The following is a 15,597-nucleotide window of genomic DNA, read 5'->3' as shown; positions in this document are numbered from 1 at the left end:
GCAGCATTCACGCAAAACTGAAAGCGCGAACCACCTCATTTAACCATGGAAAGAGGTCTGGGAATATGACTGAATATAAAATATAAACAGTGTAGTTACAGTGTAGGCAAAATGTCAGTATAGAGACAAAGTGGAGTCGCAATTCAACGGCTCAGACACGAGACATATGTGGCAGGGTCTACAGGAAATCACGGACTACAAAAAGAAAACCAGCCACGCTTCCAGACTAAACACTTTCTTTGCCCGCGTTGAGGATAATACAGTGCCATCGTCGCGGCCCACTAACAAGGACTGCGCCCCCACCTCTCCTTCTCCGTGGTCGACGTGAGTAAAACATTTAAACGTGTTAACCCTGTCTCTTATACACATCTAGATGTGTATAAGAGACAGCTTCTAAGGACTGTGCCCCTCCTCTCCTTCTCGGTGGCCGACGTGAGTAAAATATTTAAACGTGTTAACCCTCGCAAGGCTGCTGGCCCAGACAGCCGCGTCCTCAGAGCATGCGCAGACCAGCTGGCTGGTGTGTTTACAGACATATTCAATAGCTCCCTATCCCAGTCTGCTGTCCCCACATGCTTCAAGATGGCCACCATTGTTCCTGTACCCAAGAAGGCCAAGATAATTGAACTAAATGACTACCGCCCCATAGCACTCACTTCTGTCATCATGAAGTGCTTTGAGAGACMAGTCAAGGATCATATCACCTCCACCTTACCGGCCACCCTAAACCCACTTCAGTTTGCATTACGCCCCAACAGGTCCAGAGACAATGCCCTATCCCATCTGGACAAGAGGAATACCTTTGTAAGAATGCTGTTCATTGACTACAGCTCAGTACCCTCCAAGCTCATCATCAAGCTGGTGGCCCTGGGACTCAACCCTACCCTGTGCAATTGGGTCCTGGATTTTCTGACGGGCCGACCCAGGTGGTGAAGGTAGGGAACAACATCTCCACTTCGCTGACCCTCAACACTGGGGCCCCACAAGGGTGCGTGCTCAGCCCCCTCCTGTACTCCCTGCTCACCCACGACTGCGTGGCCATGCACGCATCCAACTCAATCATCAAGTTTGCAGACGACACAACAGCAGTGGGCTTGATTACCAACAACGACGAAACAGCCTACAGGGAGGAGGCGAGGGCACTCAGAGTGTGGTGTCAGGAAAACAACCTCTCACTCAACGTCAACAAAACAAAGAAGGGAGCAGCCCCCTATTCATATCGAAGGGACAGGAGTGGAGAAGGTGTAAAGTTTTAAGTTCCTCAGCGTACACATCACGAACAAACTGAAATGGTCCACCCACACAGACAGCGTGGTGAAGAAGACGCAACAGCGCCTCTTCAACCTCAGGAGGCTGAAGAAATTTGGCTTGTCACCCAATTGAGAGCATCCTGTCGGGCTGTATCACAGCCTGGTACGGCAACCGCACGGCCTTCAACCGCAAGGCTCTCCAGAGGGTGGTGCGGTCTGCACAACACATCACCGGAGGCAAACTGCTCATCTGCGTGAACGTGCCTTATGCATGCTGCAAGGAGGCATGAGGACTGCAGATGTGGCCTGGGCAATAAATTGCAATGTCCGTACTGTGACACGCCTAAAACAGCGCTACAGGGAGACAGGACGGACAGCTGATCGTCCTCGCAATGGCAGACCACGGGTAACAACACCTGCACAGGATCGGTACATCTGAACATCACACCTGCGGGACAGGTACAGGATGGCAACAACAACTGCCCGAGTTACACCAGGAACGCACAATCCCTCCACAGTGCTCAGACTGTCCGCAATAGGCTGAGAGAGGCTGGACTGAGGGCTTGTAGGCCTGTTGTAAGGCAGGTCCTCACCAGATATCAGCGGAAACAACGTCGGCTATGGGCACAAACCCACCGTCGCTGACCGAGAAGTACTGGCAAAAAGTGCTCTTCACTTTTATCGTCAAAGGAATGAGCGTTTATCGTCAAAGGGAATGAGCGTTACACCGAGGCCTGTACTCTGGAGCGGGAGTGGAGGGTCCGTCGTGGTCTGGGGTGGTGTGTCACAGCATCATCGGACTGAGCTTGTTGTCATTGCAGGCAATCTCAACGCTGTGCGTTACAGGGAAGACATCTCCTCCCTCATGTGGTACCCTTCCTACAGGTCATCTGATATGACCCTCCAGCATGACAATACCACCAGCCATACTGCTCGTTCTGTGCGTGATTTCCTGCAAGACAGGAATGTCAGTGTTCTGCCATGGCCAGCGAAGAGCCCGGATCTCAATCCATTGAGCACGTCTGGGACCTGTTGGATCGGAGGGTGAGAGGGCCATTCCCCCCAGAAATGTCTGGGGACATGCAGGTGCCTTGGTAGAAGAGTGGGGTAACATCTCACAGCAAGAACTGGCAAATCTGGTGCAGTCCATGAAGAGATGCACTGCAGTACTTAATGCAGCTGGTGGCCACACCAGATATTGACTGTTACTTTTGATTTTGACCCCCCTTTGTTCAGGGACACATTATTCCATTTCTTTAGTCACATGTCTGTGGAACTTGGTTCAGTTTATTGTTCTCAGTTGTTGAATCTTGTTATGTTCATACAAATATTTACACATGTTAAGTTTGCTGAAAATAAACGCAGTTGACAGTGAGAGGACGTTACTTTTTTTGCAGAGTTTATGTACATATTCTCATTCACCCCTTTAGATTTGTGTGTATTAGGTAGTTGTTGGGAAATTGTTAGATTACTTGTTAGATATTACTGCACTGTCGGAACTAGAAGCACAAGCATTTTGCTGCACTCACATTAACATTTGCTAACCATGTATATGTGACCAATAGAATTTCACTTGATTTGATTTTGAGCTAAATGACAAACTGACTTTCTGAATAAAAAGCTAACTGACTAACCTTTCCCACCACGGTTGGCGCCCAGGTCAGTGCCATGGTTGTTGGGGGTGAGAGGGGCGGATCCGTCCCCATCTTCCAGATGCTGTGATGGCATCACCTGAACATCAATGAGAACAATTATTATTTTGTACTAATTTCAGTCCAGTCCATCTTTTTCAAGACATTGAATTCAGTATTCCTTTGGGTTCACATGATTCAGCATGTGGGTGAGAAGTGAGACTTGGCATCATTTTCCTGTCTGTGAATGTGATGAGGATTGGGAGGGGTACTGTGGATGTCCTACCTCCTGGCAGGAGGGCGGTTGGTTCTTGGCCCCCCTGACGCTGTCCCACAGCGGGGATCCCCCCCTCCAGGCCAGGCTCTCCAGAACCTGCTCCTCCACCTGGTTCAGATGCTTCACCACCTTCCTGAACAGACCCTGCTCCACCCGCACCAGCACCTCGATCACCTGAGATACATTAAACAGATATGATATGCATGCACACATATATCCATAAACACATGGAAGCACTCAGACAGGGGTTACATACAGTCTAATCAATTACTCGTGAATAGAACAGTCAACATATACAGTATGTGTGATGATTCCAAGATGGCGTAGCAGTCAGACGTCTTTGTCCTGTCGTGTCCCTTGTATAAATCTTTTTATATATTTTTCTTCGCATATCTTTAAAAAATATTTTCCTAAACCTCAACTTCTAAATACTCTCCTGCAACCCGCCTCACCCAATGCGGCGTGGATCTGTTTTTTTCTAAAGTATTTCTATTTACTTCGGATCGAATCCCTCAACTGAAGCTAGCCAGCTAACTAGCTACCAGCTATCAGTCAGCAAACCACTGCTAGCGGTCATCAGCTAACCTTTAGCTCGGAAAGCTCTCGCCAGTTCATACAATGTGACTCAAAAAAGTGCATAACGGACCTATTTTTCTCTCCATATCCCCGGATTCCTACCGCAAACTCTGAACCTTTTCATCTGGATCTTCGCAACTAGCTAACCGCAATCCCGGGTGACTACTTCTGGCTAGCGTTTACATCCCGGAGCAAGCACCAATTAGCCTGAAGCTAGCCCGGCTAGGGCTTCTGGGCTACCCACTCCTGGGCTACAATATCCGGACCCCTTCTACTGCCGGTATGGGGCACGGAACACCGCCAATCCTCTACGACTGGAATACCGACATAATCTGCCCGAGGATTCCAACAGGCCCCTCAGGCGCGACGTCCGCAGAAGGCCCATTCTGCTAACTGCGGCCTGCTAGCTATCTAGAGCTACTTGGAACCCTACTAATCCACGACTGGTCTATCGACGTCACAGCACGAGGAGGTAAAAACAGACTTACCTCCATCGCGACGTCCCCCAAAGGCCCTTCTGCTAACTTACTATCCCCGGTCTGCTAACTGCTAGCTTGCGAGCCCCGGTCTGCAACTGCTAGCTTGCTAGCCCCGGTTTGCTAATTGCTTGCTTGCTAGCCTCGGTCTGCTAACTGCTAGCTTGTTAGCCCCGGCCTACTAACTGCTAGCTTGTTAGCCCCGGCCTACAAACTGCTAGCTTGTTAGCCCCGGCCTACTAACTGTCTGAATCGCCGTGTCCCCAGCCAGCCCAACCACTCACTGGACCCATATGATCACTTGGCTACGCATACCTCTCTCTAATATCAATATTCCTTGTCCATTACTGTCCTCGTTAGTGATTACTGTCTTATTTCACTGTAGAGCCTCTAGCCCTGCTCAATATGCCTTAACCAACCATGTTGTTCCACCTCCTACATATGAGATGACATCACCTGGTTTAAACGTCTCTAGAGACTATATCTCTCTCATAATTACTCAATGCCTAGGTTAACCTCCAATGTACTCACATCCTACCTTACCTTTGTCTGTACACTATGCCTTGAATCTATGCTATCGTGCCCAGAAACCTGCTCCTTTTACTCTTTGTTCCGAACGTGCTAGACGGCCAGTTCGTATAGCCTTTAGCCGTACCCTTATCCTACTTCTCCTCTGTTCCTCTGGTGATGTAGAGGTTAATCCAGGTCCTGCAGTGCCTAGCTCCACTCCTACTCCCCAGGTGCTCTCATTTGTTGACTTATGTAACCGTAAAAGCCTTGGTTTCATGCATGTTAACATTAGAAGCCTACTCCCTAAGTTTGTTTTACTCACTGCTTTAGCACACTCTGCCAACCCGGATGTCTTAGCCGTGTCTGAATCCTGGCTCTGGAAAACCACCAAAACCCCTGAAATCTACATCCCTAACTATAACATTTTCCGCCAAGATAGAACTGCCAAAGAGGGCGGTGTTGCAATCTACTGCAAAGATAGCCTGCAGAGTTTTGTCTTACTATGCAGGTCTGTACCCAAACAATTCGAGCTTCTAAAAATTCACCTTTCTAGAAACAAGTCTCTCCCCGTTGCCGTCTGCTATAGACCACCCTCTGATCCCAGCTGTGCCCTCGACACCATATGCGAATTGATTGCCCATCTATCTTCTGAGCTCGTGCTACTGGGTGACCTAAACTGGGACATGCTTAACACCCCGGCCATCCTACAATCTAAGCTTGATGTCCTCAATCTCACACAAATTATCAATGAACCTACCAGGTACAACCCCAAATCCGTAAACACGGGCACCCTCATAGACATCATCCTAACTAACCCGCCCTCCAAATACACCTCTGCTGTTTTCAATCAAGATTTCAGTGATCACTGCTTCATTGCATGCATCTGTAATGGGTCTGCGATCAAACAACCACCCCTCATCACTGTCAAACGCTCCCTAAAACACTTCTGCGAGCAGGCCTTTCTAATCGACCTGGCCGGGGTATCCTGGAATGACATTGACCTCATCCCGTCAGTAGACGATGCCTGGTTATTCTTTAAAAGTTCCTTCCTCACGATCTTAAATAAGCATGCTCAATTAAAAAAATATAGAACTAGGAATAGATATAGTCCTTGGTTCACTCCAGACCTGTCTGCCCTTGACCAGCACAAAAACATCCTGTGGCGTTCTGCATTAGCATCGAATAGCCCCCGTGATATGCAACTTTTCTGGGAAGTTAGGAACAAATATACACAGGCAGTTAGGAAAGCTAAGGCTAGCTTTTTCAAACAGAAATTTGCATCCTGTAGTACAAACTCAAAAAAGTTCTGGGACACTGTAAAGTCCATGGAGAATAAGAGCACCTCCTCCCAGCTGCCCACTGCTCTGAGGCTAGGAAACACTGTTACCACCGATAAATCCACTATAATTGAGAATTTCAATAGGCATTTCTCTACGGCTGGCCATGCTTTCCACCTGGCTACCCCTACCCTGGTCAACTGCCCGGCACCCTCCACAGCAACCCGCCCAAGACCCCACCATTTCTCCTTCACCCAAATCCAGATAGCTGATGTTCTGAAAGAGCGGCAAAATCTGGACCCCTACAAATCAGCCGGGCTAGACAATCGGGACCCTCTCTTTCTAAAATTATCTGCCGAAATTGTTGCAACCCCTATTACTAGTCTGTTCAACCTCTCTTTAGTATCATCTGAGATTCCCAAAGATTGGAATGCTGCTGCGGTCATCCCCCTCTTCAAAGGGGGTGACACTCTAGACCCAAACTGCTACAGACCTATATCTATACTACCCTGTCTTTCTAAGGTCTTCGAAAGCCAAGTTAACAGATTACCGACCATTTTGAATCCCACCGTACCTTCTCCGCTATGCAATCTGATTTGAGTCTGATTAGACTGTAAACTCTCCTTCCAGACTCACATTAAGCATCTCCAATCCAAAATTAAATCTAGAATCGCAACAAAGCATCCTTCACACATGCTGCCAAACATCAGTAAAACTGACCATCCTACCGATCCTCGATTTCGGCGATGTCATCTATAAAATAGCCTCCAACACTCTACTCAACAAATTGGATGCAGTCTATCACAGTGCCATCCGTTTTGTCACCAAAGCCCCATACACTACACACCACTGCAACCTGTACGCTCTCGTTGGTTGGCCTTCATACTCGTCGCCAAACCCACTGGCTACAGGTTATCTACAAGTCTCTGCTAGGTAAAGCCCCGCCTTATCTCAGCTCACTGGTCACCATAGCAGCACCCACTCGTAGCACGCGCTCCAGCAGGTTTATCTCACTGGTCACCCCCAAAGCCAATTCCTCCTTTGGTCGCCTTTCCTTCCAGTTCTCTGCTGCCAATGACTGGAACAAACTGCAAAAATCACTGAAGCTGGAGACTCATATCTCCCTCGCTAGCTTTAAGCACAAGCTGTCAGAGCAGCTCACAGATCACTGCACCTGTACATAGCCCATCTGCAAACAGCCCATCTATCTACCTCATCCCCATACTGTATTTATTTATCTTGCTCCTTTGCACCCCAGTATCTCTACTTGCACATGCATCTTTTGCACATCTACCATTCCAGTGTTTAATTGCTATTGTCACGCCCTGTTATATTTGCTTCTTTATTTTTTGGTTAGGTCAGGGTGTGACAAGGGTGGTTTGTTTAGTTTTTGTATTGTCTAGGGTTTTTTGGTTATATATGGGGATTTTGTATTGTCTAGGGGTATGTAGGTTTATGGTGGCCTGAATGGGTTCCCAATCAGAGACAGCTGTTTAAAAAAAAATTTAAGGGGTGGATCAGCTTAATATTGCTTCCAATGTAATTGTCTGCATCATTTCCAATCCCCCATATTTTTGGGGTAAATATATATATCCATACACGCATGCATACATATACACATATATACATACACATACCTATATAGACATACATACTTTTAAAAAGAATATACCGGTCACGTTCATGACCTTATTTCCTTTGTTCTGTATTGTTTAGTTGGTCAGGACGTGAGCTGGGTGGGCATTCTATGTTATGTGTTTCTATGTTGGGTTCATTCAACTAGCCTGATATGGTTCTCAATCAGGGGCAGGTGTTTTACGTTTCCTCTGATTGAGAACCATATTAAGGTAGGCTGTTCTCACTGTTTGTTTGTGGGTGATTGTTGCTGTGTCTGTGTTTGTTTCACCACACGGTACTGTTTCGTTTCGTTCGTTTGTTCCTACCTGTTCGTGCGTTCATGTTTTATGTGTTCTCAAGTTCAGGTCTGTTAACGTCGTTTATTATTTTGTAGTTTGTTCAAGTGTTTTTTTCGTCTTCGTTATTATTATTAAAATTATTATGTATTCAACCCATGCTGCGTTTTGGTCCGATCCTTGCTCCTCTTCAGACGAGGAGGAAGACGAGCGTTACAGAATCACCCACCACAAAAGGACCAAGCAGCGTGGTAACAGGCAGCGGCAGCAGGAGCAGCGCAAGGAAGAATGGACATGGGAGCAGAGTCTGGACTACACTACGTGGGAGGAGATCGACAGGTGGGCGATCGACCCAGGGAGAATGCCGGAGCCCGCCTGGGATTCTCTGGAGCAGTGTGAGGAGGGATACCGGCGAATGGAGGCAGCACGACGACGCGGTAGGAAGCCCGAGAGTCAAGCCCAAAAATGTATTGGGGGGGGGGAGGCTACAAGGGAGTGTGGCGAGGTCAGGTAGGAAACCTGCGCCAACTCCTCGAGCTTACCGTGGAGAGCATAACCCACGTGTTATGCGGTAAAGCGCACGGTGTCTCCTGTACGTTTGCTTAGCCCGGTGCGGTACATTCCAGCTCCTCGTATCGGCCGGGCTAGATTGAGCATTGAGCCAGGTGCCATGAAGCCGCCTCAACGCGTCTGGTCTCCAGTGCGTCTCCTCGGGCCGGCATACATGGCACCAGCCTTACGCATGGTGTCCCCGGTTCGCCAACACAGCCCAGTGCGGGTTATTCCACCTCGCCGCACTGGTCGGGCTACGGGGAGCATTCAACCAGGTAAGGTTGGGCAGGCTCGGTGCTCAAGGGAGCCAGTACGCCTGCACGCGTCCGGTATATCCGGCGCCACCTCCCCGCCCCATCCCAGTACCACCAGTGCCAACACCACGCACCAGGCTTCCAGTGTGTCTCCAGAGCCCTGTTCCTCCTCCACGCACTCGCCCTGTGGTGCGTGTCTCCAGCCCGGTACCACCAGTTCCGGCACCACGCACCAAGCCTCCTGTGCGTCTCCAGAGCCCTGTGCGCCCTGTTGCTGCTCCACGCGCTAGCCTTAAGGTGCGTGTCCTTAGCCCGGTACCACCAGTTCCGGCACCACGCACTAGGCCTACTGTGCGCCTCAGCCGGCCAGAGTCTGCCGTCTGCCCAGCGCCGTCTGCACTGCCTGTCTGCCCAGCGCCGTCTGCACTGCCGTCTGCCCAGTGCCATCTGCCACTGCCCGTCTGCCCAGCCGCGGTCTGAACTGCCCGTCTGTCCTGAGCCTTCAGACCGTCCGTCAGTCAGGAGCCGCTAGAGCCGTCCGTCAGTCAGGAGCCGCCAGAGCCGCCCCCAGACAGGAGCGCCAGAGCCGCCCGCCAGACAGAGCCGCCAGAGCCGCCCACCAGACAGGAGCCGCCAGAGCGCCCGCCAGACAGGAGCCGCCGCCAGACAGGAGCCGCCAAGCCGCCCGCCAGACATGACCTGCCAGAGCCGTCAGCCAGCCATGACCTGCCAGAGCCGTCAGCCAGCCATGACCTGCCAGAGCCGTCAGCCAGCCATGACCTGCCCTCAGTCCGGTGCTGCCCTCAGTCCGGTGCTGCCCCTCAGTCCGGTGCTGCCCCTCAGTCCGGTGCTGCCCCTTAAGCCAGTGGGTTAATATGGAGGGTCGCCATTAGGAGGAGGCCACGGAAGCGGGATTAACTATGGTGGGGTGGGGGCCACGTCCAGAGCCAGAGCCGCCACCTTGGACAGATGCCCACCCAGACCCTCCCCTATAGGTTCAGGTTTTGCGGCCGGAGTCCGCACCTTGGGGGGGGGGGGTACTGTCACGTTCCTGACCTTATTTCCTTTGTTCTGTATTGTTTAGTTGGTCAGGACGTGAGCTGGGTGGGATTCTATGTTATGTGTTTCTATGTTGGGTTCATTCAACTAGCCTGATATGGTTCTCAATCAGGGGCAGGTGTTTTACGTTTCCTCTGATTGAGAACCATATTAAGGTAGGCTGTTCTCACTGTTTGTTTGTGGGTGATTGTTGCTGTGTCTGTGTTTGTTTCACCACACGGTACTGTTTCGGTTCGTTCCTACCTGTTCGTGCGTTCATGTTTTATGTGTTCTCAAGTTCAGGTCTGTTAACGTCGTTTATTATTTTGTAGTTTGTTCAAGTGTTTTTTTTCGTCTTCGTTATTATTATTACAATTATTATGTATTCAACCCACGCTGCGTTTTGGTCCGATCCTTGCTCCTCTTCAGACGAGGAGGAAGACGAGCATTACAATACCTTTATTATTATTCCCCGCAAACTCTACCACCGATCCCCCAATTGGAGTAAACTAATAAACACTTCTGCTTTTACCTTCAATTTATACATATTATACACATTTTACAGACACAGTCTACTTTACAATAGTTCTCTCTTGTTTGTTCTTAGTCCTTCCTCTATTTCTGATGTCCATCCAGTTTGATTTCTATTTGTAACTATGCTATTTCACAAAAGTTCCGAACCTATATACATTTTACAGATCCAGTATGCTTTACATTGTTTATCTTGTTATTAGTCCCACCCTTCAGCTCCATTCAATCCCTCCCATCTATCTCTCAACACCACCCATTTCGGATCTCTATTTGCCATATATTTTTCAACCGTGCTGTGATGCTTCACAAAAGAATTGAACCTTCCTATTCTCATAGCTTCTACAGATTGTAAATTAAAAATAAACATTTTTGCTAAAATAATCATTATATTATTGATTGATTGACTATGGCTTTTCAAATCACCCAGTATTGCTATCTGTAGCATTAGTTCTAGGTAAATGTTGCAATTCTTCAGCCATTCCTGGACCTGTGACCAAAAACGAGCTACATATGGACAATACCAAAATAAATGATCTAATGACTCTGCCTCACAGCAGAATCTGCAGAGCTGGGAAGATTGTATCCCCCATATATATAACATTCTATTAGTTGCAAGAATTTTGTATAGTAATTTAAAGTGAAAAATTCAAAGTTTTGAATCCGGCGTTGTTTTACGTATGAATTCATAAACCATGTGCCATGGAATGGGTACATCAAATCTCTTCCCAACTATTTAGCAATTTATATGGCACAGCTGTCAGTTTTTTGGTCCTTACACAAGTTCCTTATTTTTTTCCCCTTCTACTTGCCTCTTCCATTTTTGTGGTAATGCTCCAATTAATTGGTTGTAATTTTGGGGAGAGCAGACATTTCCATATGTCTGTGTTAGCTGCATGTGTGACATAACTCCACCAGTCCTATTTATGATATCATTCACTAAAAAGATACCTTTTGTAAACATTTCTTCGATTAAATACAGTTTTTTTTTATCAATTAGTATATTTGAATTTAACCACAATATTTGTTGTACTATTTTCTCCGTCCTTTCAGGTGGATTAAACTGAAATTGCAACCAACTTTCTAAGGCTTGTTTAAAAAAGAAAGATATTTTGGAGATTATTTCCTTTTCAAACAACCGAAAGTGAGCAGGTGTAATCTGAATAAAGGGGAAAAGGCCCTTCAAAATCAGCTATGAAACCAGGCCTGGTGTCCCGATATTTCATAGTGTTCTATTGTTCAGTACTTGTCTTATATTATCTCCAATGTATCGTCCATGTAAAAAACCTCGTCTGATTAGGATGAATAATATCTGACAATACTTTTTAATCTATGCGCCAAGCATTTTGCTAGGATTTTTGCATCACAACACTGAAGTGTAAGAGGTCTCCAATTTTTTAATGGACTGGATTTTATATATACCACTTTGGTCCTGTTTTCAGTAATAATGATATCAGACCTTCTTGTTGCGTGTCTGATAATCTACCATTTATATAGGAGTGGTTAAAACAAGCTAATAATGGTGCTTTTAGATATCAAAAAAGTTTTGTATACTTCACTGGTGATGCCATCCAGCCCTGGAGTTTTCCGATCCGTAAAGGCCCCAATTGCATCAAGCCAATTCCTCCTCTGTAATTTGGCCTTCACATGAGTCTTTCTGTACAGATGTTAATTTTACTTATTATTAGGAAAAAAATCCATTACAATAAGTTTCAGTTAGTGAGATTGGAGAGCCTGAACGAAAACATATTCTTAAAGTACTTTACTTCCTCTTTCAAAATATATTTGGTGAATCGATTTGTAACAAGTTTTAATAAATGAGACCTTGACGACCTTATTTTCCTCATCTATGAGAACTTTGATAATTTTAATAACCATGGAGTAGTCTTTTGTGTCTCTGAACACTGGTTATCAATATATAGTTAATCAACGACGAGAGCTACTCGTTTCGCTTTTAATCTATTTTCTTTGAAATTGGATACAGAACTTCGCGCCGTTCTGCATTTCCTTCGGAAACTGATCATTCATGCAATTTTGGTCCCAGCAAGTCTTTTACCCAGGCTTTAACCATTATTTTATCTTTTATTGAAGCAAATTTGGCAATGATTGGGCGTTCATCACCTTTGGCCTCTCTGTCCGAATCGGTGTACATGTTCAAGTTGGTTTGTCGATAACTTCTTGTGGGATCTGAAGCGCTGTAAGGAGGAACTCTCTAACTATAGATTCAGGAACTTCCCCTTCTTCTCCTGGATACCTGTAAGTACCAGATTCTCTCTCATTGATCTAGTCTTTATGTCAAGTAAAGTTCATTCATTTCGGTTTCAATCTTATTGACTGTCCCTTTTAGCTTGTGTGTTTCCTTCTCCAATGTCACAGGTTTTCATCACTCATCTCGAGGCTTGCCTTCAACTCTTATATCCTTACTAACTAATTCAAGTATACCCAGTTTGTCATTTATTGATTTCACAGATCGGTTTCGACCTTTACCATTCCCGGTGGTGAAAATATTAAATCGTCTGTGTCTGTAGAATAGTCACGTTTGCGTTTTGAAATCGGTTCCCCTGTCTTACTCTCCGTCAGTTTGGGTGTTGCTTTTTTCGTAATATTTGTCGATAAATGTCTCTAGTCTTAAGATTTGTTTTGTGTTATTATCCAGATTGAAGGTTATCACCCACCAGATTATGTAGTGCTAATATTTAGTCTAACTTGCCGATATTGAATATTACGTTTTATCTTGAGGTTCTCTACTAAACTTCGCTCAGTCCGCCATTACCTTTACGTCCGCCACCATTGGTTATCTATGGGATTTGTGATTGTCTAGGGGTATGTAAGTTTATGGTGGCCTGAAAGGGTATCCAATCAGAGACAGCTGTTATTCGTTGTCTCTGATTGGGGAGCCTATTTAGGTTGCCATTTTCCATGTTGGTTTTGTGGGTAGGTGTCCATGTTTAGTTGCCTGGATGCACACGTTGGCTTCACGTGTCGTTTGGAATTTATTGTTTGTTGGCGACATCATTAAATAAAGAAGTATGTACGCTCAAAACGCTGTGCCTTGGTCCACTCCTTTAAACGGCCGTGACAAACTACCCACCACCAAAGGACCAAGCAGCGTGTATCGAGGAGCAGAGGGTTCAGGACTCCTGGACTTTGGAGGAGTAATTGGACGGACAGGGACCCTGGAGACAGGCTGGGGAATATCGCCGCCCGAAGGAGGAGCTAGAGGCAGCGAAAGCTGAGAGGCGGCGATATGAGGCAAGGCAGCACAGCATGCACGAGAGGCAGCCCCAAACATTTTTTGGGGAGGGCACACGGGGAGATTGGCGGAGTCAGGCGATAGACCTGAGCCAACTCCCCGTGCTTACCGGAGACAGCCGTGGTACTGGTCAGGCACCGTGTATGCGGTAAGTGCACGGTGTCGCCAGTGCGCCGCTCATAGCCCGGAGCGCTATAGGCCAGCCCCCCGCAATTGCCATGCGAGAGTGGCATCCAGCCAGGGCGGATTGTGCCAGCTCAGCGTGTTTGGTCTCCAGTGCGCTGTTTCGGCCCAGGGTATCCGCGCCGGCGTCGTACTGTGTCTCCGGGGCCTGGGAGGGTTCAGTTCGTCCTATGCTTGCGCTTCGCCCGTGTCGGGCGAAAGTGGGCATTGAGCCTAATGGAGAGGTGCGAGCGCTTGAGCACCAGATCTCCAGTGCTCCCCCACAGCCCGGTTCGACCTGTGCCTGCCCTCTGGAGCGACCGGGCTAAGTGGGCATTCAGCCTGGAGGAGATGGTGCCAAGCTGCGCACCGGAGCTCCCCCACAGCCCGGTTCATCCGGTGCCTCCTCTGCGCACCAGGCCACCTGTAGGTCTCCCCAGCCTGGTGGGCCCTGTGGAGCCCCACGCGACTAGCATGTCTCTGCGTCTCCTCCTCCAGAGTCTCCCTCCAGTCCGGACCCTCCAGCAACGCCCTCCTGTCCGGAGCTGCCGGAGCTCCCTCCTGGCGGAGCTGCCGGAGTCTTCCCTCCGTGTCCGGAGCTGCCGGAGTTCTCCCTCCTGTCCGGAGCTGCCGAGTCTCCCTCCTGTCCGGAGCAGGCCGGAGCTCGTCCCTCCTGTCCGGAGCTGCCGGAGTCGCCCCTTCTGTCCGGAGCGCCGGAGCTCGCCCCCTGTCGGAGCTGCCGGAGTCGCCCTCCTGTCGGAGCTGCCGGAGTCGCCTCCGTCCGGAGACTCCGGCGTTGAGCACCAGATCTCCAGTGCTCCCCCACAGCCCGCGTTCGACCTGTGCCTGCACTCTGGAGGACCGCCGCTAAAGTGGGCATTCAGAGCCTGGAGGAGTGGTGCCAAAAGGCCTGCGCACCGGAGCTCCCCCAACAGCCGGTTCATCCGGTGCCTCCTCTGCGCACCAGGCCACCTGTAGTCTCCCCAGCCTGGTGGGCCCTGTGGAAGCCCACCACTAGCATGTGCTGCGTCTCCTCCCTCCAGAGTCTCCTCCAGTCCGGACCCTCCAGCAACGCCCTCCTGTCCGGAGCTGCCGGAGTCTCCCTCCTGTCCGGAGCTGCCGGAGTCTCCCTCCTGTCCGACTGCCGGAGTCCCTCCGTCCGAGCGCCGGAGTCTCCCTCCTGTCCGGAGCTGCCGGAGGCGCCCTCCTGTGGCGGAGCTGCCGGAGTCGCCTCCTGTCCGGAGCTGCCGGAGTCGCCCTCCTGTCCGCGAGCTGCCGCGAGTCGCCCTCCTGTCCGGAGCTGCGGAGTCGCCCCTCCTGTCCGGAGTGCCGGAGTCCCTCCTGTCGGAGCTGCCGAGTCGCCCTCCTGTCCGGAGCTGCCGAGTCCCCTCCTGTCGGGCTGCCGAGTCGCCCTTCCTGTCCGGAGCTGCCCGGAGTCGCCCTCCTGTCGGAGCTGCCGAGTCGCCCTCCTGTCCGTGAGCTTGCCGAGTCGCCCTCCTGTCCGGAGCTGCCAGAGTCGCCCTCCTGTCCGGAGCTGCCAGAGTCGCCCTCCTGTCCGCTGAGCTGCCAGAGTCGCCCTCCGCCGGAGCTGCCAGAGTCGCCTCTGTCCGGGGCCCGAGATGCTGCCACGCGGAGGCGAAATGCCCCCGACCCTCCACGTTTAGGTTGCCGGGAGTCCAACCTTTGTGGTTGGTACTGTCACGCCCGACTTTAGTTATATTTGCTTCTTTTTTTTTGGTTAGGTCAGGGTGTGACAAGGGTGGTTTGTTTAGTTTTTGTATGTTAGGGGGTTTTTGTTTGTCTAGGGTATGTAGGTTTATGGTGGCCTGATGGGTTCCCAATCAGAGACAGCTGTTTATCGTTGTCTCTGATTGGGGAGCCTATTTAGGTTGCATTTTAT

General features: G+C 49.3%; 1 protein-coding gene across 1 annotated transcript in view; it reads right to left on the bottom strand.

Annotated features, from left to right (window-relative positions):
- Positions 1-15,597, bottom strand: part of rbl2 (retinoblastoma-like 2 (p130)) — a 42,173-nt gene that overhangs the window by 8,156 nt on the left and 18,420 nt on the right. The window contains exons 12-13 of the mRNA XM_023985980.2: positions 3,168-3,332; positions 2,885-2,981 (exon numbers count right to left, since the gene is read on the bottom strand). Of these exons, the coding sequence (XP_023841748.1) occupies positions 2,885-2,981; positions 3,168-3,332 (262 nt within the window). The remainder of the gene's footprint in view (positions 1-2,884; positions 2,982-3,167; positions 3,333-15,597) is intronic.

The sequence above is a fragment of the Salvelinus sp. IW2-2015 genome, linkage group LG4q.1:29, assembly GCF_002910315.2.
Source record: "Salvelinus sp. IW2-2015 linkage group LG4q.1:29, ASM291031v2, whole genome shotgun sequence".
NCBI lineage: Eukaryota > Metazoa > Chordata > Actinopteri > Salmoniformes > Salmonidae > Salvelinus > Salvelinus sp. IW2-2015.
This window is presented reverse-complemented; position numbering and strand designations above follow the sequence as displayed.